Here is a 23,505-nt window from a genome sequence, read left to right on the forward strand (position 1 = left end):
AATGAGAATACGTATTGCTCCAGAGTAACAACATTTCTTAGGAATAGAGGATAAGGTTGACGTTTCGATCTTTTCGGCTGTAGACCATCTTCAGGATGGAAAATTGAAGCTGAGAAAAAAGACTCCTATATAAACATAATACAATATGTTACCTTAGAATTGTAAACAAATTGCATTACAAAGAAAAACATTTAAAAAAAACTAGGAAACCCGTGTGAAAAGCAAAAAAGTGATTATTAAGTCACAAAGTGCACATGTCCAATTTGTGCAGAACCCTAATGAAAACAAAGTCAAATGATGTCACCACCATCACCTATTTGTGCTGACATAGGAAGATAAACAGCTTCCTTATAAAAATTAGCAAAAACAGCCTAGTACCATGTGCTCAATCTATGGTCACTGCTGTCATTGGAATACTGTTAAAAAAGACAACATGATATGCAAAAATGCTTTAATATATATTTTTTATGCTAGTTCTCATTATGACGTATAAATATGCTCAAAGGAGGCATACCTGTAATATAGAAAAATTAATTTCCTGTTCTTAATTTTACAGAAGAAAAAGCCTGTATGAATACCATAATATTTCCAGGTACTTGTGTGAGCACATTCTGGAGGGGTTTATGGAGAACAAGAGGCGCAATACAAGCTCCTGACGGGGTCTTTAATTTTGCCCTTTAAGGTTTCTCTGAGCTGAGCAAGTCTGAAGTCATGCTTGCTTATCTTCCTTGCGCAACACTGTGAGTAGATTTGTACAGGGTAGAGGTAGACCATCATCTCATGGGACACACCTAGCACGTTATGATGAGCACATCGGCCAAAATCATGGTTGTTTATTCAGTTTTTTTAGTTCTAGAGCACACGTTTTTGTAGTTCTTGATCGTATAATTGCTGTGGCCAGACACAGAGGGGGAGGGCACTCTTGTTTCTTCTCGGCACGTTAGTGCTTGCAATACACTGAGGTGATATTATCTGTCCGACGTTCTGTCATTTGATTCTTTATTGATATTGAGGGTGAGAAGGTAACACAGATTTTAAGGTGCTTGCATGTTTTCATGCATGAGACAGATGTGTTTTTTCATTCAAGGTGAGCAGAGTATATAAGACATTGATTTATACAAAATTGTTTTCTAGGTGCTTTTTCTTTCTTTTGTTGCCGATGTCCTGATGAGGCCAGAATCAGTGGGCCGAAACGAAGAGGATATAAATAAACACAACGCATGGACTAAGTGGAGGTGGAAATATCCCTCATTTGTGTGTATTGGACTATCTCCCCTCGGATTGCCTACATATTTGTATCGTTATGCAACCAGGAATAGAATGGATGAGTAGGAAGGGATTAGGAATGCTTTTTTCTCTTTGAACATCGAGTTTTGATGTTTTATGTGTAATTTCTTTGACTGTTTGAAAATATACATGCAAAATACATATGAAATTGGTTTGAAAAAAGTGTGGAAAGTTTGGTAGTGGTTGAATTATTTAAAGTAAATACCTGGGGACTAGGCGCCCAAGTGGAGGGACTAATATAATGTTTTCCCTCTGCAAAGGATTGCTGCCTTCGTTGAACTTACCGCTGTGTTTCCCCATCTGGTCACTACGCTACCTCTTGCGGCCCCCGCTCCGCGGGTGCCGCTCGTTGGGTTGGAACTTTGTTGGCCCTGATTTCCTGGAACCGGCGGACTTTGCACCTATTGCCTGCCTTATCCACGGACAGAGGCGGGACTGCGAGGACCAGCCTGCCCAGCGCCGCTGATCGGCCGCAGCTGGTCCTCTTCCCGCCCCCTCCTGCCTAAAAGACCGTGCAGCGTCCGTGTTCAGTGGGTCTCTGCAAAGGATTGCTGCCTTCGTTGAACTTACCGCTGTGTTTCCCCATCTGGTCACTACGCTACCTCTCGCGGCCCCCGCTCCGCGGGAGCCGCTCGTTGGTTTGGAACTTTGTTGGCCCTGATTTCCTGGAACCGGAGGACTTTGCACCTATTGCCTGCCTTATCCACGGACACAGGCGGGACTACGAGGACCAGCCTGCCCAGCGCCGCTGATCGGCCACAGCTGGTCCTCTTCCCACCCCCTCCTGCCTAAAAGACCGTGCAGCGTCCGTGTTCAGTGGGTCTCTGCAAAGGATTGCTGCCTTCGTTGAACTTACCGCTGTGTTTCCCCATCTGGTCACTACGCTACCTCTCGCGGCCCCCGCTCCGCGGGAGCCGCTCGTTGGGTTGGAACTTTGTTGGCCCTGATTTCCTGGAACCGGAGGACTTTGCACCTATTGCCTGCCTTATCCACGGACAGAGGCGGAACTGCGAGGACCAGCCTGCCCAGCGCCGCTGATCGGTCGCAGCTGGTCCTCTTCCCGCCTCCTCCTGCCTAAAAGACCGTGCAGCGTCCGTGTTCAGTGGGTCTCTGCAAAGGATTGCTGCCTTCGTTGAACTTACCGCTGTGTTTCCCCATCTGGTCACTACGCTACCTCTCGCGGCCCCCGCTCCGCGGGGGCCGCTCGTTGGGTTGGAACTTTGTTGGCCCTGATTTCCTGGAACCGGAGGACTTTGCACCTATTGCCTGCCTTATCCACGGACAGAGGCGGGACTACGAGGACCAGCCTGCCCAGCGCCGCTGATCGGCCACAGCTGGTCCTCTTCCCACCCCCTCCTGCCTAAAAGACCGTGCAGCGTCCGTGTTCAGTGGGTCTCTGCAAAGGATTGCTGCCTTCGTTGAAGTTACCGCTGTGTTTCCCCATCTGGTCACTACGCTACCTCTCGCGCTCGTTGGGTTGGAACTTTGTTGGCCCTGATTTCCTGGAACCGGAGGACTTTGCACCTATTGCCTGCCTTATCCACGGACAGAGGCGGAACTGCGAGGACCAGCCTGCCCAGCGCCGCTGATCGGCCGCAGCTGGTCCTCTTCCCGCCCCCTCCTGTGATTCCTTGTATAAAAGGTATACCAGCAACACGCACGCGGGACGCGCGCGGGATCAAACACAGGGTTAAGCCCGGGACAAGGGCGGGACCGTCTGTGGCCATCAGGGGCCGAAGGAGGCTGGGCTGGGCCTAGTCTCTAACATTCATACCCTGCCTACTGCTGTTTCAGGTCAGTTGGTCTCCGGGGTGCTTACATGATAAGGACACCTTTAGTCATGTCTAATTCTCTAACTTCTTGTGTTGGGGTTTCGATCCTCGGGCCTCTTGACAAATATTTTGTGAAGGCAAATAAGGAAATTGATAAAGAACTCTTATTAGCGGAGAAACGTGCAGAGCGTCGTCGCTCTATTGAACAACTTAAAAAGAAACCAATGACTTCCCCACAAGATAAAATTATTACCCAAGATTCGGGCAGTATTGGTAGGTCGGACTTAGATGTCGACTTATTCAGTACCGATCATATCCCTAACATTTTTCGTGATCATAATATACCTCCTGCTCACTCTGCTATTAACAGCGATGACAACATAAACAGCCCTCCTATTGTCTCTAACAGTCTTATTGACCTAAATACTCCAGTTGCCCCGACTATAGTTCCGCAACTCCATTCAACATTCACTAATCATCCAATTGATATTGTAGCACCTACTGAGTCAATTCCAAACCATACTGTTAGCAAGACCAAAATTAAGTCCATGATTCCACAAAGGGCATTTTGCTCTCCGCCAAGGAAAAAAAGGAGAAAAGGTGGGGTAAAAAGAAAAGGCCAAAATCCTTTGAGTTCTTTACCCCCTTTAGTAAGCCCTAACACCAAATTAATCGATCTACTTGCGAGTGAGGTTTCACCAGGAACCCACTCCTTACCACCCCTCCACGAAGAATTACCACCTATGTCCAAAAAAGAGTCATTCGAACTCTTTGACCAGCTCCTAACATCGTATATGCTCCCACTTATGGAGAGAGTTAGGATTTTGGGGGAAAAAATGGATTGCCTTTTGGCAGCTGCCGATTTGAACACAAAATCCGACCCTGTGAACTCCAAGGACCAGCCCCGATCGAATTGCCAGCCCAGTACAAATACTTTGATCTCAAGCAGACCCCATAAAATTAATGGAAAGGCAACCTCCAATAACACAAGTGCCCCCCTAACTTCAATTAAGCCGACGACAGTACATAACCCAGTCAAAGAGAAGACACTGTTGGCTCCGAATAAATCGCCTTCTCCTACGACCAAGCCAACTAGGTTCACAGGGGTAACCAAAACTAAAACTATAACCCAAAGAGCAACCCCAAACCGTAGGCCCACAGTGGACCTACCTCCAGAGTCGGCAAACTTTGTGATCCTATTAACCGGCGGTCCCCCGATTTCAAATGGAAATCTCGAACACAATGCAAATCTGAAAAATAAAGTTATCTTTTGGTTGAGAACTAATAGACCCCTCCCTGCCCATTTAAACGGAGATATAATCTCGGTAAGAAGATGTAATTGGGTGGGCCTTCGCCCAAAAGATATTGATGGAGACATTGTGATCGTTAATTTTAAGGACCACAGAGTTGTTTCACATATAAGTGACTGGTATCCAGGAAATAATGAAGGAGGTGTCTCAACTCGAAATGTAAGTTATTTTTATCCAGAGGCTCTGCTTAGACCCCCTACCTATTCCAGATCTAGTAGAAACATTCACTCTCTGAATTTGGCCAATTGTACACCATTCTTTTCCCGTCCTGCCAATAATCTTAACATTCCTTTCCCCCTTCCTCTACGCCGTCATCCTCCTAGTCACCTCCCCACACCAAATAATCATACCAACCACATCAATTACAACGAGTACTGGAACATTCCGTTGCAAAACCTGTATGAACCTTATTCGGAGTTGGATTTCAATGATTGACTCGTTTTTCCGCTCCCCGACCCAGAGGCCAATCAAGATTGTACGGGTATTTTTGCTACCCCAGACATAGTTCCCTCTTACGATTAAGTATTGAATGAAAAGTCATCTCATTGTGGGAATGGGAAGTTTGATCTTCCTGGCGGGGTTTGGGACGTGGGATTGGAAAAAGATGAGGTTGAGGTTCAGGATGTACTGACTTTAGAGGTTGGAAATAAGGTGATTGGCCTTTATGGAGGGATTTCAATTGCTGCAGAAGTTTCATTAGGGGAATTAGAAGGAGAGGGCCCCCCCGGTATTAATCTGATAGATGGCTGCGAAAATAACTTTTTACTAGAAGAGAGTAGCAGGGGGCTTACCGCCTCTGCTGCAAACAAATCAGCTATTCAGGCATACTCTCTTAGGATAGCCTCCTGGAACATTGCGGGGTTGAAAGGGAAACTGGATGGGGCTGAATGGGGTGATTTCATAGAGCAATATGATATCCTAATATTCCAAGAAAGTTGGTCAACTGAGGCAGTTTTTCGTTTAGGATATCTAAACTTCTTCAAACCAGCCCATAAGGGGACAAAGGGACGACCGTCAGGTGGGCTAGTTATTTGGATTAGACAATCGCTCTGCTATAGGCCCCTCATGTTGTTTACCCCAAATGCTGACATTATGGGGCTAAAACTTAGTAGAGCAAACTATGAGGACCTGTTTATAATTAATATTTATGCAAGGGGACTACCAGGAGGAAAGGGCCCTGCAATAATAGAGGACCTAGAGATTCTAATGAATACGATTGGCAGAGACAAGTGTGTTACAGTGGCAGGGGATCTAAACTGTACGTTCGAACCACTGTCCTGTTTGGATGATGGTTGCTACGGAGAGGTAGATGAGTTATGGAATATCCCCAGCCTTGCCATATCACCAGTCAAAAAGGTTACTGAGGCCGTACTGCAGTGGCTCGGTTTGTGTTTGGAGTGGGGTCTAAGGGCAGCAAACGGAAGGTCAAAATCCGATTTAGCAGTAAAAGCTACTTTTGATAATGGCTATAGTTCTAGTCGGATTGATTATTTTTTAATCAAAATGGAGTTTTGGACACTACTAGGGATATGGAAATCATTGGGAGACCAGAAAGTGATCACAACCCCATGGCAATTAAATTGAAAATGGATGGTGATTTGTTTAGAAAAAACGCAACAAATTGTATTACAGCCGAGACTGTCCTTACTAACGATTGTCGTAGGGTTCGCTGGTGCAGGATCCTGGATGCCCCAGCCACCATTGACAAAATCTCTCAAGAGGTGTCGGAGGCGGTTATAAAAGCAAGGTCATTATTTGATGAAATGGGGTCACTGGAGCAAATCAGTACAATCCATGAGTCCCTTTTTGTTAAACTAAAAACCTTTTTTACAAAACCTGGTGTTGTAGTGAAAAAAGGTGGAAAACCTTCAGGTGCCAATTGGTACAATAAAACCTGCCGTAATGCCCATGGCGCCCTGATTGCTGCTATTAAATCTAGAGTAACTGTGGATATTCAAGAGGAAAGGATGAATTATAAGAAGGTTTTAAAGCGTGCAAAGACCTCATGGGACGATCTTCGCTGGCTGGATCTTTATGAGGCCAGCATGTCCTCAAACCAGATTAAATTTTGGCAGGTAGTGAAGTGGGGTGGGTCGAGAGACCTGCAAACCACAGCAAACCATGTCCCTGCTAAAGACTGGGTTGAGTATTTCTCTTCCCAGTTCTTCTGCATGGCGATGGGAAGTAACAATGCAGGGGCGCATAACATGTTGCTCTGTCCGGAAGCAATTAGTGGGCCCCTAGTTTTTAATGAAATCGAGGCGGCGAATGCACTAAGGTTGGTCCAAGCTGGTAAGGCACCCGGTATGGACTGCGTCCCAGCGGATCTCTTTAAATATGATTTGGAAAACTGGGTGCCCTATATAACTACTCTGGCTAATGCCATCGCCAGAGGTGCTAGGGTACCCGACTCCTGGAAAGGGGCAGAAATCCTTCCCGTATTTAAAAAAGGCGATAAGACCATTCCAGGGAACTATCGCCCAATAAGCCTTATAGATGCCCTGCAGAAAGTCATAGCTAGAATGCTGTTGGGTCTGTTCATCCAGATCTGGATGAACGATGAAAACATCCTGTCCCCGTTGCAAGCTGGCTTCAGGGTATGTACAAGCACTGTCGACCAAGTGCTAAGATTTATTCTGATTTACTGGAAGACAGTGTATTTAGGTGAGGGCACCATATACGCAGCGTTCGTGGACCTCAAATCCGCGTTCGACTTGGTCCCAAGAGAGAAGATGTGGATGGCCTTAAGGCGAATGGGAATGCCACCGGAACTCCTCGAACTAACTATTAGGCTGCATGACCAAAATTTCGCCAGAGTTAGATGGGGTAGCCAGGGCCAGGTGACTGAGTCCTTCCCAGTGTCACGTGGTGTAAGACAAGGGTGTGTCTTGGCACCTACTTTGTTTTTACTTTTTATAAATCAAGTAGTGCAGTTTCTAGCAGCCACCCCGACTGACGCGCCAATTCTGGGTGGGACTAAGTTTCCCCTCCTAATTTTTGCCGATGACACTTTGATTCTGGCAAAAACACAGGTGGGACTCCAGACTGCAATAAACAAATTTGTGGAGTTTTGTAATATAAATGACCTCGAAATTAACGTTTCGAAAACCAAATTTATGGTCCTGACTAAGAATAAACCATTAAGGGGTCAAGTTACGATGAATGGTACTATATTGGAGCAAGTAGAGGTGATGACTTACTTAGGGGTAGTTATAGACTACAGGTTGCGCTGGAAGGAGCAGATTGAGGCACTTTGTTTAAAATTTGCCCGTTTATCGGGATGTCTAGTTAAAGAACAGCGATGCTCCCAAACCAAAAGGGTTTTGCCAGCACTTAAAATCTATAACGCTAAAATTAGCTCAGCCATCCTCTATGGCTCGGATTTATGGGGTAGTGTAGATCTTGCCCCTTTAGATAAAATCCAAAACAAGTTCCTCCGTAGCCTGGTAGGGCTCCCACAATCAACACCGTCACTTCCCCTTATGTTAGACATGGGCTGCCATTCGATTAAAAATCAGGCTCGTTATAGGATGGTAGCCCTGTGGAGACGTATTTGGTCCACACCAGAACTCTCCATGTTTGCCAATGAGATCCTGGACGTAAGATCGATAATGGGCTCTGGTAACCTACTTTGGTTTAAGACTGTGCAGGCCACACTTTATAAAATGGGTCTTCATCTACAGTGGTCAGATCCGTGAAATCAGGTATTCCCGTCGAAAAAGGAATTTAAACTACTCTTTTGGACAACTGTAAAGGAGGACCTCGTCTTGCTCTCGCAGACATTCAGTTTGACTGGTCTCTTTCTGCTCCACAAACTGGTCCCTCATACCGAGACTTACTGGGACAATATTACCAAAAGTGCAGAAAGGAAACTTTACCACCAATTTAGAGTTGGCACATTACCAGTAAGGGTATTTACAAACAAATGGCGTAATCAATCATCCATGTTCTGTCCCTGGTGTAGTGAGCTAAAAGAAACCGTTGGCCACCTCCTCTTCGCTTGTCCAGCCTACTCCGCACCCCGTCGCAAGTGGCTTCAACCCATTTGCAGAAGGATCAATCTACGAGTGTGTGAGGAAGCATTGGTAGTGTTAAGATCTAACAGTGCAGAGTGGGTATCCATAGGTATGGCGAAATTCCTTGGATGGGCTTGGATCATCAGAGCCAGACACTTACTTGGTGAAAAATGACTAATGAGTCAAATGTAGGAACCAATTGTATTAAGCCACCATGATTTATGACTGATATGTAAACTTTTAATGATCCATGAAACGTCTTTTCGATACCATTTAATTGTATTTTTACTGTGCAATGAATGAATTGTATTTTTAATATCTATTATGCCGTACTCTGTATATATTTTCTGTTGTCTTTTATGAAGAAACTTTCGAAATAAAGACGTTTGAACTTGAACTTGATAATGTTTTCCCATCTTCTTGTGTTTTTACCTCTTTTGGTATGGTGTCGGCCGCCTCAGGTTTGCAAAGAGCCATGGCGAAAGTACTGCACGGTCTGCCTGGTGTCTGTGTATACCAAGATGACATACTCGTTTATGGGTGTGATGAATTTGAACATGGTGGTAGAGTCAGGGGGGAGCTAGGCAGGTTAAATTCACATAATCTCACCATCAACTTGGAGAAATGTAAATTTGGGCTCAGCGAAACAGACTACTTAGGCATTCTATAGCAGCTGATGGTATGGTGCCCAAAGCAGAACTTGCCGATACTATTAAGAATTTAGTCTCACAGTCGTCCAAAGCAGAACTCTTACGTTTTCTGGGGATGGCAGAGTACTACAATAAGTTCATTAAAGATGAGGAATTTATTGAAAAGGGGAGTTAAGTTTGGGTGGAGTGTTAAAGTGAATTCGACGAAGTCAAGATAAACTCTCTCAGGCACCCAAACTTTGCAACTTTGATCCTAGAAAACCCTCTACCTGAAGGAAGTCTTAAAGGTCTGAGTGCTGTTTTATATGAAGGTGGTCCTGGTCTAGAAAACACCATTATGTTTATTTCTATGAGTATCAGAGGGGCTGAGTATAGGTACTGCAGTCCATTGGGCAATCAAGAAGTTGAAGACGTTTTTGTGGGGCACTTCCTTCTTGATCGAGACAGATCACAAACCGTTATGTGAGGTTTTTTTACCAGTAAGGGCATTGACTTTATTTTACCAAGAATTTCTAAATGGATAATGAGTCTGCAAGCATATGACTTTTATGTGAAATACATTCCTGGTTCTGTGAATATTGTGGCTGATACACTTTCCAGATTAGTGCCTGTAAAGAGTTTAGATTCACAAAGGGAAGGTGAACAGAGCGAACCAAGATGCAATAAATCCTCTGATTTTGTTTGTGAGATTGAGTATGAGACAATTTCACAGGAAAGATGGCAGGATGCTTGTCGGGAAGATGAGGTTCTCCAGATCATTATGGAGCTCATTTGTGCTGGTTGGCGTAACAAGGAACAATCTCATTCAGGCATTTCCAAAACTAAAGAGAGATTATGGTCCACCTATTGGAGGCCTGGAATGAATCGCCAGGTCGAACATTTGGTAAGAGATTGTGTGCAATGATAACTGAGTGAAAAAAGTATGAGAACTAGAACTCAACCCAAGGTGGTTAGAACACGCCTGAGTGGTCCTTGGAAGGACATTGCCTTGGACATTTTAGGTCCTGTACGAGGTGATGGCTCTGGATACTTATATCATTGTTGTGATGGATCTTTTCCCCAGGTGGCCTGAAGTTAGTTTCTCCAGGGTTGTAGACACTAAATCAGTAATCAATTTTCTAAAAGAATTATTTAGTAGAGAAGGATTGCCTGAAACAATCTTGATGGACAATAGGGTACAGATTGTGTAAAAAGAAATGGAGGATTTTCTTCCGGGGCGTAGGGTTATGCATAAAAAGTGTGCCCTCTAGCATCCACAGTCCAATGGGACTGTAGAAAGATTTAATTGTGTTTTTAAGGAGACTATTTCATTGGCTAAGAGCAACTGTCTCAACTGGAAGGAGGGGGTTTCAAAATGGGCCCGTGTTTAGAGATTTTCTCTTCACACAACTACTGGAAAATCCCCTTTTCTCCTGTTTCATGGAAGGCAACCTGATACTTTCTTGGAACCTCCTGGGGTTCATAAATTTCTTTCTGACAAACTTCATGGCTCTGACACTGAAGACTGGAAACAAAGAGAAGATAAGAGGGGTTTGAATAGCAAAGCACCGTATGATTTGAGACATGCTGGCAAAAACACAAAGGTTGCTGTCGGTGACTATGTTGTTATTAAAAAACCTGGAACGTGTGCTACTGGGTCCAAGTTTTCTAAACCCTTGAAGGTTATTAAAATCTTTAAGAATGCTGTCAAAACTTCTGATCATAGGGTGTAGAATCTTGGTACGGTTGTTGTCTCTCGGGGGAGATCAGAGAGAGCAACCTGTGCCCCTCTGTACTTGGATGGCTATGATGTGTAAACTTTCATGTGTGGTTGGCTCTAGAATGTTATATTTCAAACTGATCTTGGGCAGAGCCTGTTGGGTGGCTGAGCTGCCCTTTCTGTCTTGTATCTAAATAAACCTTTTTAACAAAACTTCAAGATCTGCAATCCTTCTTTAAGGAGTTTACCAACTTTTCTACAGTATGTGCATAACATGCCCTGCATTATAAATAAGGCTCCCTGTTTTCTGTTTTTACTGATTGATTTTTATACATAAATACAGACAGAAAACAATGTGTTTTCTGTCTGCATTTATTTTTAAAAGAAAACCGGGCTGCTTTTAAATGACTCTCCGTGCTGTCTTTCATAAATTATAGCCTAACAGCTGAGCAGATGAACAGCATCTGAAATTAAAAAAACAGGATGAAATTTCGTTACATAACTGCATATGCCAATATACATTTGTGGTTTAATGCTAGCATTTACCACAGGATGTATTGTAATGTAATATTTGGGAACTTCAATAGCTAAAACACGCCCGGCATCAAAGTATGAGTGTGCGTCTATCAATTAAATAAATATGGAAATGTACACTTTTACAACTTCATTTATACGCAAAACAAAAAATAAATACGGATAAATACAGATAAAATGACGAAAAAACAAATATGGATAAATACAGACAGAAATGTTAAAAAAATAAACACAGTAAAACCGGGAGCCCGAATTATAAATTACAGTTTGCATGAGGAAACCTGATCACTATTCACATAATGATGTACCACAGCTGGTGCAAGGACTCTTGCTGCATAAGGCAAAGTGCAAAGCTAGGGTCATCATGATGTGCCCCCAGACATGGCTCACCTTCTCCGCTCTAATAGCTACAATAGGGCAGCTAATTATTTTTCTAAAAAGAATACTATCAAAGTTCTGTTTCTGCAATGGTGTTTTCCTGCTGCTGGCAATTTAGGCTGGTACCTTTACTGCTTAATGAATTTGGCTCTCAGTGCTCCCGAACGTGGCATCACTCTTTAATGCTTGATCTTTGGGGACAATGCTATTACCCCACATCACCAGGGCTTCCCACCCCCTGGATTATCATCGGGTGCACCTCCACCTCCTAGCACTATGGCGCTCATCCTTTGTTCCATGAGTTATACAGGACATTAGATATCATTATGTCACACTATATGATAGAAGAGCAGAAACATCTAGCTGACACATACTGTTTGCCCATCTACACATCCCTACAGTAGCACCAGCTGCGTGTACCTCCTGAGTGAGGTGCAAATCATCCTTCTCTGCGCCGCTGGTCATTGCCAAGTTCCAGTGTTGAAGCAACTTAAAGACATCTGCAGGAACCACACTGAAGGAGAATAAGAAACCCATATGTTATGAATATAGAGGTAATTACACTGCAGAAATCACTGTAAGAAGTGCAACAGAGACAAAAGAGACACAAAAGAAACCATATGGGGGTCATTCCAGAGATATTGCAGGCATCGGATCAAATAAAATTAGAGTTATCCCAGGGAGCACATCACAGGGAGGGAACCTCAGAGACAAAAAATAATTCACACACATCAGATCCAAAGGGAGATCACAGACAGAACAGAACTCATTTGACATAGACATTGTAAACTCCAAATAAAAAACATCAGATATAGAAGCTGCATGGCATCACACAAAAGTTGAAAAACCATTGGCAATATTAGTCTGCGAAAACAGAGGGTAATCACAGAAACCACAAGGACATCAAATAAACCTGATGTATATCACAACCAAGCACAAGAAATCCAAATATAGGAAATCACAGATTGAACTAATAACACCTCTGAGACCACAGAGAGGGTACACCAGGAACCATACAGTCACAGAGGTCAGAAAGAGTAATCCGAGGTGTTTTGGAAGGGACAACCTGTTTGCAGAGCTTTATGAAAACAAAAAGTAATTTTTGTACAAATAAGTGATGCCTCTTCCCTATTACAGATTGCTGGAATTATATTACAGTAATACAAATCTGGTGTTTGGTTTATGGTACATTCTAGATTAAAATGGATAACAGTAGGACACTTATTGGAACTGAATCTATTATTTCTCTCCTTTTTAGGATGAATAAGAAAACCGGATTGAGAAGGTTTAAGAAGCACTGCCTTTTGTAGAGTTTTGATGACTTCTGTGATCTACAGTAACTACACATTATTGTTATCTTTTAACAGCGTTAACAATGGCTAATTGCTTACAACAGGGCCTATAGGTGAAAGTGGGGGCAGTAATAAAGGAAAGGGAAATTAAGTTTGTTAACAAGCATCAGCAGGAGAAAAATAGAGCTCGTAGCCTCAGCCATAATCTTACCCCTGCACACATACAAATAAGGCTGCTGTCCCAATCTACTTATTCTGCTTGTGTCATATTCTTGGGTGAACTCAGAATGCAGTCAAACAACAGTAGTTAATCCAGCATTCCAGCGAAATTGATTTACCGGGTCCATATCACTATTCCACAGATTGCTGCATGAATATCATCCTCATGTTGTAGGGTAGACGAATATGGCCAGGTTGCTTTCCTTGGTTCTCATTTTGCATCTGTGGGGGATATTTACAACTTTCCTCTAATTCATTCAACATTCCAATCTAACCTTTGGTACTGATCATTGAACAGTAGCATCAACTACTGAAAGACATCTGTTATAGCTAAGCGTGGAATGATTTTGTTATCAAATGTGTTGAAAAAACTATGTTTACATTTAAAATAGAAAGGGAAGCATGGAGGAACATAATAGCATGGGTATAAACTCATCATAAGCTATAATAATTTCATTTAACTTAGTTTACTGCTCAATCTCACAGATTGGTAGATACAATAATAGGTTGAAAATCTGTAGGTCTCATAAAATGATTTCTATAGAGATGAAATCTTCAAGTAATGTGAAGAATATGAGCTATGAGCTTTCCTTAGAAGCTTCATGAATGACTCTTAAAAGACAAGTCGCGGGCTGTGGCTTGGAATGTCAAGATGGCAGTTGCACTGAGTGCAACCGCTCCCATCCTCATGCCATCAGGGACTCCTGCTCTCCTCTATCTGTCCTGCTGCTGCCCATGAACTGGCTCCATGTGCAGTGGGGGTTCGGATGACGCCGGGCTCCCGTGTAGCAGCCGTACTCCTGAGAGCTGCTCACTTCTGCCCTTTTCCGTGCAAACAGGATCTCTGGCTTCCATTTACAGGCAAGGTTTCGCGGAGGCTCCAATTGGCATTATTCCCCCTTGATGAGGATCAATTTCCTCCCTACAATAATGAAGATATAGGCCCCCCCCCTACCCTGGGCTCGCATTAAGATTTCTCTGGTGAGGTACCAGCAAAATGACATATGCTGGATCTCTCCTGCTATTTCGGAATATTGGAATTACTTTGGGAAGCACTTTAGGGGGCCCCATTACTCCTCTTAGGGACCACCCTACAGGTTTTGTGAATAGGATTGAATCCTTACAATTCGGACAACATAATCAATATTTATTGTCTAGGATACAACCACGGTTGTCTTTATGTCCTGATGAAGACCCGCATACGGAGGTAGAAATGACCCTCTTTGTGCAAGACAGGTCGAAATGTTGACAATCTTTTCTTTTGGCCTGGAATACAACTCATTAGCATGGTTACAATTTAGGATGATGCATTTCTGAATATATGGTATCATTCTCAAAAGAAGCCATCAAAGGAATAGACTATTTCTTTGATACTGTATACAGGCCTAACATTGGTTCGGTTAATCAATAACTCAGTCCAAACTATGTTATATATAATAAATCATGTATTTTTGTTTTTCATTTTTTCCTGATTCCTCTCATCCTTTTTTCATTCACAATGCACATGAGCACTTTCTTTTCACTCTCTTTCTGACAATCGTCTACTGTCAAAATGACTTATTGAAAATGGTTTGTTCATAAAGATTATATAAACAAAGATTTTTTCTATCTAAAACTGTTGTCTTTGGTCTTTCTCTCTGCAATATTACTCGATGGACATAATAACTTTCTAATGAACTTTTGGATTGAATGTTCTAGTCCTTTGCGCTGTTTGTGGGCATAAAAAGATACGTCAGGTCCAACGGTTGTTTTGACTCACTTCCAACATGGCAGCATCTGCATGGCTGGGCCTTCAGTGAGCCCAGAACTAACTTGGGCCCATGACGGTAAGATACAACATTTTTGGGACCTCCCCAACTAAATCCTGCTGTGGCCTCCTGATCCCCCTGGCGCTCCGGACCAGAGCAGTAGTGCCTTGAACGGCTGGAATCTGGGCCCCACTTGGTGGTGTCTGGGTACAGAAAGCTTGGCCACCAGGCCCCTCAATCGACTGGGCCCAAATAGGTGGTATCACAGCATACCCAGGTGAGCGGTGGGGATCCGTACCCGAACATGTGGCCCATGGGCCTTTTGGAACATGCCTGGCTCTGGTATGCCCGGGCCCTGCCTCCAGGTTGCCTGTCCTCGGCGCCTGCTCCTGGCCGCCTAGTTCCCTCCAGTGGCTGGGGGGCTTTGTTGCTTCTCCCTCCCTCTCTGCCTGGAGCTTGGGGTTGGTGAGGCGTGCCCTCGTCTTTCACACTTATTATTAACCCCAGGGACCAAGCTGTTGCAGGGCCACCCGCCACGATGCAGGTCTTGTATAGATGCTCAATGGCTCCCTACCTCTTCGAAGGCTGCACCACAATGCCAGTTAAATCTTGACTGGTTGACCCACCGGTAGCAGTTTCATGCTCTGTGACATAAGCCCGGCGTGATTACACTCTGACACTGGGAATATTTGTGTACTCCCCTCTCTGTTCGTGCCACAGAGTGGTCCTGCCTATTCCATGCACTCTGCCCTCCCACCTGTTGTGGAATATGGATCGTGCCACCCTCTCTGCGCTGGGCTGGTTCCCTTCTTGGTGATAATGGCATTGAACTGTCTGGCCAGAGTCACCTGGTGACGTGGTCTCGGGCCCAGCTGCAGCGTAGGAGGGATGTGTCCTTTGGGGTGGGCGCTGGTGGGGTCCAGTGTGGTGGGGCCTGGCCCACCATTACTTCTACTACCCTCCCCTGCATGGGCTACATCATTCCAGTGTTTGTCCATTTCTGCACATCCGCACAACACACTCTCTACGCTCCTGGACGGAGGCATTAATCCTCCTGGTGTCACTTAACCCAGCTCGTGCAATCCCCCTGGTCCGTCTTTAACCTTGTGGAGGCCCTGCAAGACTCTTTCACCTCGCCTACTGCAAAACGTGCTGGTCCCATGTCACTCCAGCTGTCCTAATCTCCTTAGCCTGAGGGAGGTGCACTAATCCCTAGGGCCTGGCTGCTCATGCTGCTGCGGCAACGTGGCAATCAGGCCGCGTTACCTACTAAGGGATTAAAGTGTGGCCACCTGCCCTCCACCAACATGGGCAAAGATAAACCTGCCCGCCTAGTGACCTCCTAGACCAGCTTACTGTCGAACCTGACCAGAGTGGGGGTGCCAGTGCTGAAAAGACATCCTCATCCGTCAGTGACCTTGTCACGATCGTTAAAACTATTCAATCCTCCCAGACTGCTGTGGAAACCAAGATCGTCAAGCTGCGGGTGGATGTTGCCCTGTCAGGATCTGCACAACTAGAATCGCGGATGGTGAATTCCACCTGTCTACAGTGGAAGATGACGTTACTACCCCTAAATCTTCTCACGCATACAGCAGGACTGAACCGTTGAGTTGAAGAAGCTGAAACCTGCTCTAGGGGCAATAATGTACCTGTAGTTGGTGTTCTAGAGGGCAGTGAACCGCAACAAGTCACAGAATATCTTGAAACCTGGATGAAAGCCTGGATGCCCAGGAACTAACTGCCCCCCTGGTTCGCAACAGAGAAGGCACACAGGGCACTACACCGCCTCTGGGAGCATGCCCTAGGCCACTGATCTCCAGAATTCTTCACTTCAGGGATAGGGATGCAATCTTGAGAGAAGCCCGATCTCGCCTTGACCTCCGCTGCGGTGACACCAAGGCTATCCTCTTTCCTGATTATACCAAGGAGGTTAAGCAGCAGCTCTATTTTTACTTGGCTGTCAAGCAAAAGCTCCGGGCGCTTGGCCTCAATATAGCCTCCTATTCCTAGGCAGGCTCAGAGTGGTTCTTCTTCGACACTCCAGAATCTGCTTGGACGTGGTTCACAGAGGAGAGCCTGCTTCACTGACCTGGCGGGGCCTCCTCCAGTGGAACCAGATTCATCCTCTCTGTCCCCCGAGATGTGGGACCAGTCTCCCTCCCCGACGCACTCTCTCCAGGCCTCTGATGCTGTGAGGCACCAGATGAATCAGGGGGACTTTCTGGCTGCCACTTACCCCTTCCTTGTCGGACTGCCAGCGGACATAGATTTATCACAGAGTTCTGCAATATGATTTCCTTATCACTCTTTGTTTTAGGACACTGAGACATCCCCTTTTGAATTTTGAAAATTGTGTTCTCCTGATGGCCACCATCTATCCTGCACTAAGGAGGGGTCCACTATTCCATTCCCATTTTCAAGCTGTTTTGTGCTTCTGTTTTCTTTTCAGTGTGACAGATACTTCTGGGGTAGGAGTATGGGGATTCAGTAATAAGTCATTTAGTTGAACGTTTTGAACTGTTTGTGTACTTGTTTGTTTTCTAATGCACTCATGCACACATCTATCCCATACTTCAAGCAGCATGAATCAGTAATGTGGCCCATTGTCACACACCATGGGCATGCACATGGGCTGCCTTACGAGGCGGAGTGCGACACCCCCACTCGTCCTACCCACACACAAACCTTTTTCCGAAGGTCTGGAATCCCTACGAGTTCTGTCCTGGACCATTAATTGACTTCTAGACTACGTGAAACACTGTAGACCCAGGTTTCGCACATCAACACCTTCCTTAGGTGCTGATGCTTTAGGAGACCCACCTTGTGGACTAAGGAATAGTATAATTTACTATTCCAACTCCAGTGTGTGCAACAGTAGGGAAGGTGTTGGAATAGTAAATTCTACTATTCCCTAGTTTAGGGCACCTCCTCCCCCCCTACAAAAAGTCGTTGTAACGACTTGCGTTGTAATCGTATGCAATGTAGCAATGCAGTTGTTTTAACGACTACGTTTTAATGGCATGCGATGTAACGCATGCAATGTGAAGGCTGTTTCCCCTCCTTCAGTGTTACAAGGAGGCCTCTGGCCTCCGGGTAAAGTCTCCTGAATTGATGTTAGTGCCTCTGTCTCCGACCCGGGACTACTTTGGTTGGGGCAAGATAATATCCCTATATGCTGCCTTAGTTTTAAATACCTGGGTGTCTGGGTGGTACTCCACCCTGAGCTTACCTGGTCCCTCAACCTTGGACCTCTGAGGCAGGAGGCTAAGGAAGACCTTGCCAAATGGCAATTGCCTCCACTGAATGTGAGGGGCCGTATAGCCTACTATAAGACGATGATCTTGCCAAGATTTCTTTATGTCTTTCTAAATCTCCCGATATCTTTACCTCGAACATGGTTCTGTGCTCCTGATAGGGTTGCGACCTCCCTTTTGTGGCACGGCTCCAGACCTCGCCTCGCTCTTGTTCATTGCCAGCGTGCTCCATATGATGGTGAATTTATATTGTTATTACCTTAACTCGGGTGATACCCGACTGGTTTAACAGGGGCTGGTCGGACACTACTTACAGACTTGAACTATCACTTTTGGGGTTCCCTCGAATTATAGCTATGCTCTACGGTTCCCTTGTCCCCTACGTCGCTCCCCCAGTGACCAGGGTGGTTTTCCTCACTTGGAGGGCTACACTCTGCCACACTCATTGGGAAATAACACTTACGCAACAAATGCCCGTCTGGCAAGGCACCTGGCAGAAGGAGATGGCGGCGCTACAAGGTTTTGGGAAATCTGACCTCAATGGCATCTTGCACCTGGGTGGCGTGTGGTCAGGGTCACACACACGGTCCTTTTAAGAACTCCAGAATACCTATGCACTCACCTCTACACAATTCTACAAATATCTCCAATTGCAACACGCACTAGGCATTTCATGTGCTAGCTTGACATGCGCGTGCGTGCACACACTCTTATTCATTCAGTGATGTAATTTGTGGGCTTATCATTGATGTCACCAATAAAGTAATTTGAGTGGCCATCAGTGATGTTATGACCGAGGCAATATGGGGGCTGATTTATGGTTTGCCAAACTACCATAACTGGGCAATTTCAGGATATATTTAGTTTGGTTTTATAACTGTAACATCAATTATCTGTTTTTTGTTTTTTTAAGAAATTCTCTTTTTTTTAAATGCGCTAATCTCTGAAATTCTTAACGTTTTTTAGATAATATTTAAACTACTTGAGGATATACTACATCCATCACCCAAGTTCTTATATTCCACTATTTCAAATGATCTGTGTGGCTAATCAAACATGAGCACAGCACAATGTGTGGCCAATACACATTGCTCTTCACATTTGGTTTCTGCAGCAGGGGTTGGCCTGTGCCGCAACACCTGGTTGCTCACCCCCTATTACATGGGGGTTGGCTACAAAGTCTGACCTGTTACCAAGCCCTATCCCTGCACCCAACCATGTGGCAAACCCCCACTGTGTACAGCCTTTAGCTATGGTCAGCATAAGTTGGACTCAGTGCCTATCCTGCAACCAGGTCCTGGGCACAACCTAGCATATGACCAACCACTCCTGAGCATGTCTTTTGGCGGTGCACACCAGGCGTTGCCCTCTGGGCTTGGCCTTTGGCAGGGGCCTGCACCATGGGCGGCTCTTCCGTTTAAGCGGAGGAGAGTTGCCCCACTGAAATGCCCTCGGAGACAAAAATAAAATGGTAATGAAGTTAATTCATTACCATTTTAATTTTCTTCACCCTGTCCCGAACAGAGCGTCACAACGGGGGCGAGGCTGCTGCTGACTGGCAGCAGCAGAGAGACCAGGGAACTTTAAGTTTAAAGTGTGAATGTCTTTTTGGTCGGGCTTCTTGCGACCGCCAGCCACGCATGCACACTTTAAACATCTCTAAACCATCTGTCTCAAGACAGCTAGGCAAGAGGAAGCCAAAGCGTCCAGAGGGCTGTGGAGTGCTGAGTGAGGCCGCTACCACCAATCCGAGCACTGCTCTCAGGCTGCTGAGAGCAGCGCTAGGATTAGTTTGGGAGTTTGTAGCCTGCCTGCCTTGAGGACGGAGAACCATGGAGGAGGACGTCGCACTAGCAGGTACATTTATAATTATTTTTTTAAATTTAAATGCATCATCCGCCCTACCATCCTCTGCACATGCCAGAAGTAACTGGTCTGCACCAACCGTACACTGCGACTAACCTCCCACTCTGCACAGCCTGTGATGGTGTCAAGCAAGGTTGGTTGTAGAAACTACTGCCAAACTCTGTACCCAGCCTACCATGCAGCTAACCTACACCATAACATATGTCCACTATGCGGCCGGAAGGCAAGTGTAGATGCTTAATTTTTTGTTTGAATAACGGACCTTTAGCCAATTCTGTGACTCCAGATAAGCTGTGCATAGTTAAAACTATGGACAGCATACCCTGAAGCAGGCCCTGCAGTCCCCAATTTTTTTTTATTTGGCTGTAACTTTTCACCCTGTGGACGGATTTGCACAACATTTGGATGGATAAGCACAATTTTTGATAGTCCACTATCTTAGTTAGGTAAAGGTTGACATGTAATGTGTTGTGTTGGTTCGTTCAGAGGAACAAAGTTAAGCATGGAAGAGGTAGGGGAAAAAGGGTTTTCCCCTTTTAACTCTGAAAGGAAATTTTGCTTCAGCCTATAGAAGGAACAAATAAATGGGTTTATGGCAAATTTTGCATGAAAGTAGAACTTTATCCATAAAGTGTGTTTTCGCTGGTTTGGCGTACAATCATTCACTAGTTTTTGAGATATTAGCATTTACGAAAGGTCCCAGCAAGTTTAGAAGTGTTAACACTTTTGTATATCTCGGCATGGCCATCAACATTTGAATTTTTCAACAATTGTGAATGTTGGGAGAAGGGTCTTAAACATTTTTTGCCTGCCATCTTAAAACTCTGGAGTCAGTAATGACTTGCAGGTTTTATGCTGCGGAAATACAAATTCCACTGTCCTGGGGAGTGCTGTAAGACGTGCCCAACGATGGGAGGAAAACTATTGAGTCAACTAGAATGGAAAACATGATTCTAAGAACGAAAAGGGCCGAAAGCTGTGAGCAGTAGGTGTTGAGTACCCATGGCACATTGGCTATATTGGCCAATTCATTACGCACATGGCCGAAAGTCATGTTGCCAACCCATGCTGTTCAGCAAATGGCCATGTGCAGTGGGGGTTGGTCACCCACCACAGGTTTTGTGCAGGGGGTGGCCTGCACATGAAAGGCTGGCCAAAGGGCCAGGCCACAGGCTAGGCTGTGTGGCAAGTCTCTGCTACACACAGCTAAAGGCCATGCCTAGGAGGGTTTGGCTGACTACGGTGGGTTGAGCACAGGGCCTTCACAAAATATAAATTAATCATTAAAAAAAATACAGTGAAAAAAGAGACTGTTAAAAACGGAGTTATGGCTCTGGATCAAACACGTAAAAACACAGAAATTCGCCAGTTAATGTTTTCAACGCACATAACACGCCATAACTTGTGCTGCCTGCCATGTTGGGAAGATCAAATTGCCAACAGCACACACAAAAGCAGTTATTAGCAAAATACGAATTTTTAAGACCATAGCGGAAGGTGCTGGCTGTTTTGAAATGTCTGATTGCAATGGGGAAGGCACTTCAAAGCTGAAGTGTGAAAGCTGAAAAAGAGTTGTCACTCTGTTGAAAGTGCTTAAAGGTTGGCACTACCATGAGAAGTTTATTTCCAGATCTTTTACAAACAACTGGACTGCAACTGGAAGTACATTGTTTTTCGACAAAAGAAGGCTGATCACTGCAAAGCTAGAAAATACCAGGTAAACGGATTTGAAGGCAGTTCTCTTTTTGATGGGTAGCCAGGCAAGTTGCCTGCTGGAGAGAGAAACCAAGCCATGGTGCATGAGTCCAAAATCGATGCAGAGGGTAAGATTTTGAATTCTTTATACTATACTGAGCAATAATTTGCAGTGATTTTTGGACTTGCTTTCTACTTTTTAAGACTGTTACGTACACTGGGAGGGCACTTGGTGAACTGTTGCTTGAATCAAGACTTGTCACTTCCACTGATGAAAGTATAACTATTTTTTTTTTTTCATTGCAGGAACTTTGATTTGTTTAACATAATTTTCAAAACGCCTACATTAACAACAACTGTACATTTTTTAGGTTGATAAAGTTTTAAAATTAAATTGTTTATGTGATCCTATATGTGTGAAAGTAACAATACATGCACAGAATGACAAATATTGATTTTTTACACTTAAGTGTAATGGTGGCTGCTGTTATTCTTGTGCGTTGATTTACATGCTGAGGACTTAATCACTTAGGGTACTTGTTAAAGGAAAAGAGGATGCACTATCCAGAATATATTTAGGTAATATTACTGTTTATTGTGGTGACTAGTGGTTGCCACGTATCTGCATTTTACTGCCTAGCTTCTCCCACGGTGTCAGGGCAAGCCCCACCCAACCCTACCCTTCAACTGTTACAAGGGAACCATTAAATTCCGCACATGCTTAGAGTCTTATATTTAACAGGGACCCCATTCTCTTAGAGTCTTTCCAGACTGTACAACCACACTCACTTTGGATGAGTCTAAAAAGCGGAATACCTATTTGTTCATCACCCAGCTACATGGCAGTCTCACAACAGTGTGTGAGCAAGCTAGTGTCTCATGTAGAAGTGCATGGATGTGAGAAGGTGGATCAATGATAGTTAGAGTAAGGAGGGATTGCTACACGTTTAAAATGAGATGGTAAGAAGTCATGTGGTGCACTCTTGTTCGATGCTGGATCTAGTCTTTATCTGGGGGCACCGGCATATTTGATCAGGCGACTGCAGATCGTTCAAAAAGTGGCGGCTCGGCTGATATGAAAAATCCCATATCGCCATTCAATCACACCCCATTTGAGTCTGAAACTATCTTCCGACGCGTCCTAAAGACCAGGCTGTTTTCCAGCCCTGAGACCCTTCTTGGTACCTACTTCTGCCGCCTGTCATAGCGCCGGGACACCCCCATTGGGGGTAGCTGAGCGCTTTATAAACTTCTAAAAAATAAATCTCATAGCTGGATTTGTTATGGTGGGATGGTTTTGTTTGTAGGAGAGCATCTAAGCCTAGAAGAATGCTTTTGGTTGTGGCCAGTGTACCTCTAGGTCTCTAGTTTTTTTCTGATTGAAGGGATGTCATTGACGTTTTTGCTTTGAGGTCTGCTTTAGTGTCTCTGATAAAAGATTCTTACTGTTCACATGAAGTACCCTGTTGGGTCTGCTCTTCAGAATGCGATGTGCTGAGCTTCAATGTTCTATCCACTTTCTTCATCCAGTTTGAAAGCACAGAATGAAACTTCTGCCATTCTGATTCTGACAGTCCATGTGGTCCACCCCTGATAGCCTGGAGTTCGAAAATCCAAGTCTCTAAGCTGCTGACAAATGATGTCAACATTTTGGCAACCCCTGGAAAGACAGAACAAAAATTACTATGCATTATGTTACTAAAGTGTCAACATTCAGTGAGTAATATCACTACCTACATATCATAACGCTGCCTCATCCACACAAACTCACATCATACATAT

General features: G+C 44.6%; 1 protein-coding gene across 1 annotated transcript in view; it reads right to left on the reverse strand.

Moving 5' to 3' along the window:
* AXDND1 (axonemal dynein light chain domain containing 1) overlaps positions 1-23,505 on the reverse strand; it is a 532,992-nt gene that overhangs the window by 189,453 nt on the left and 320,034 nt on the right. Inside the window, exons 17-18 of the mRNA XM_078643748.1 lie at positions 23,170-23,383; positions 12,067-12,160 (exon numbers count right to left, since the gene is read on the reverse strand). Coding sequence (XP_078499874.1) covers positions 12,067-12,160; positions 23,170-23,383 — 308 coding nt within the window. The remainder of the gene's footprint in view (positions 1-12,066; positions 12,161-23,169; positions 23,384-23,505) is intronic.

Source organism: Lissotriton helveticus, chromosome 1_1 (assembly GCF_964261635.1).
Source record: "Lissotriton helveticus chromosome 1_1, aLisHel1.1, whole genome shotgun sequence".
Taxonomy (NCBI): Eukaryota; Metazoa; Chordata; class Amphibia; order Caudata; family Salamandridae; genus Lissotriton; species Lissotriton helveticus.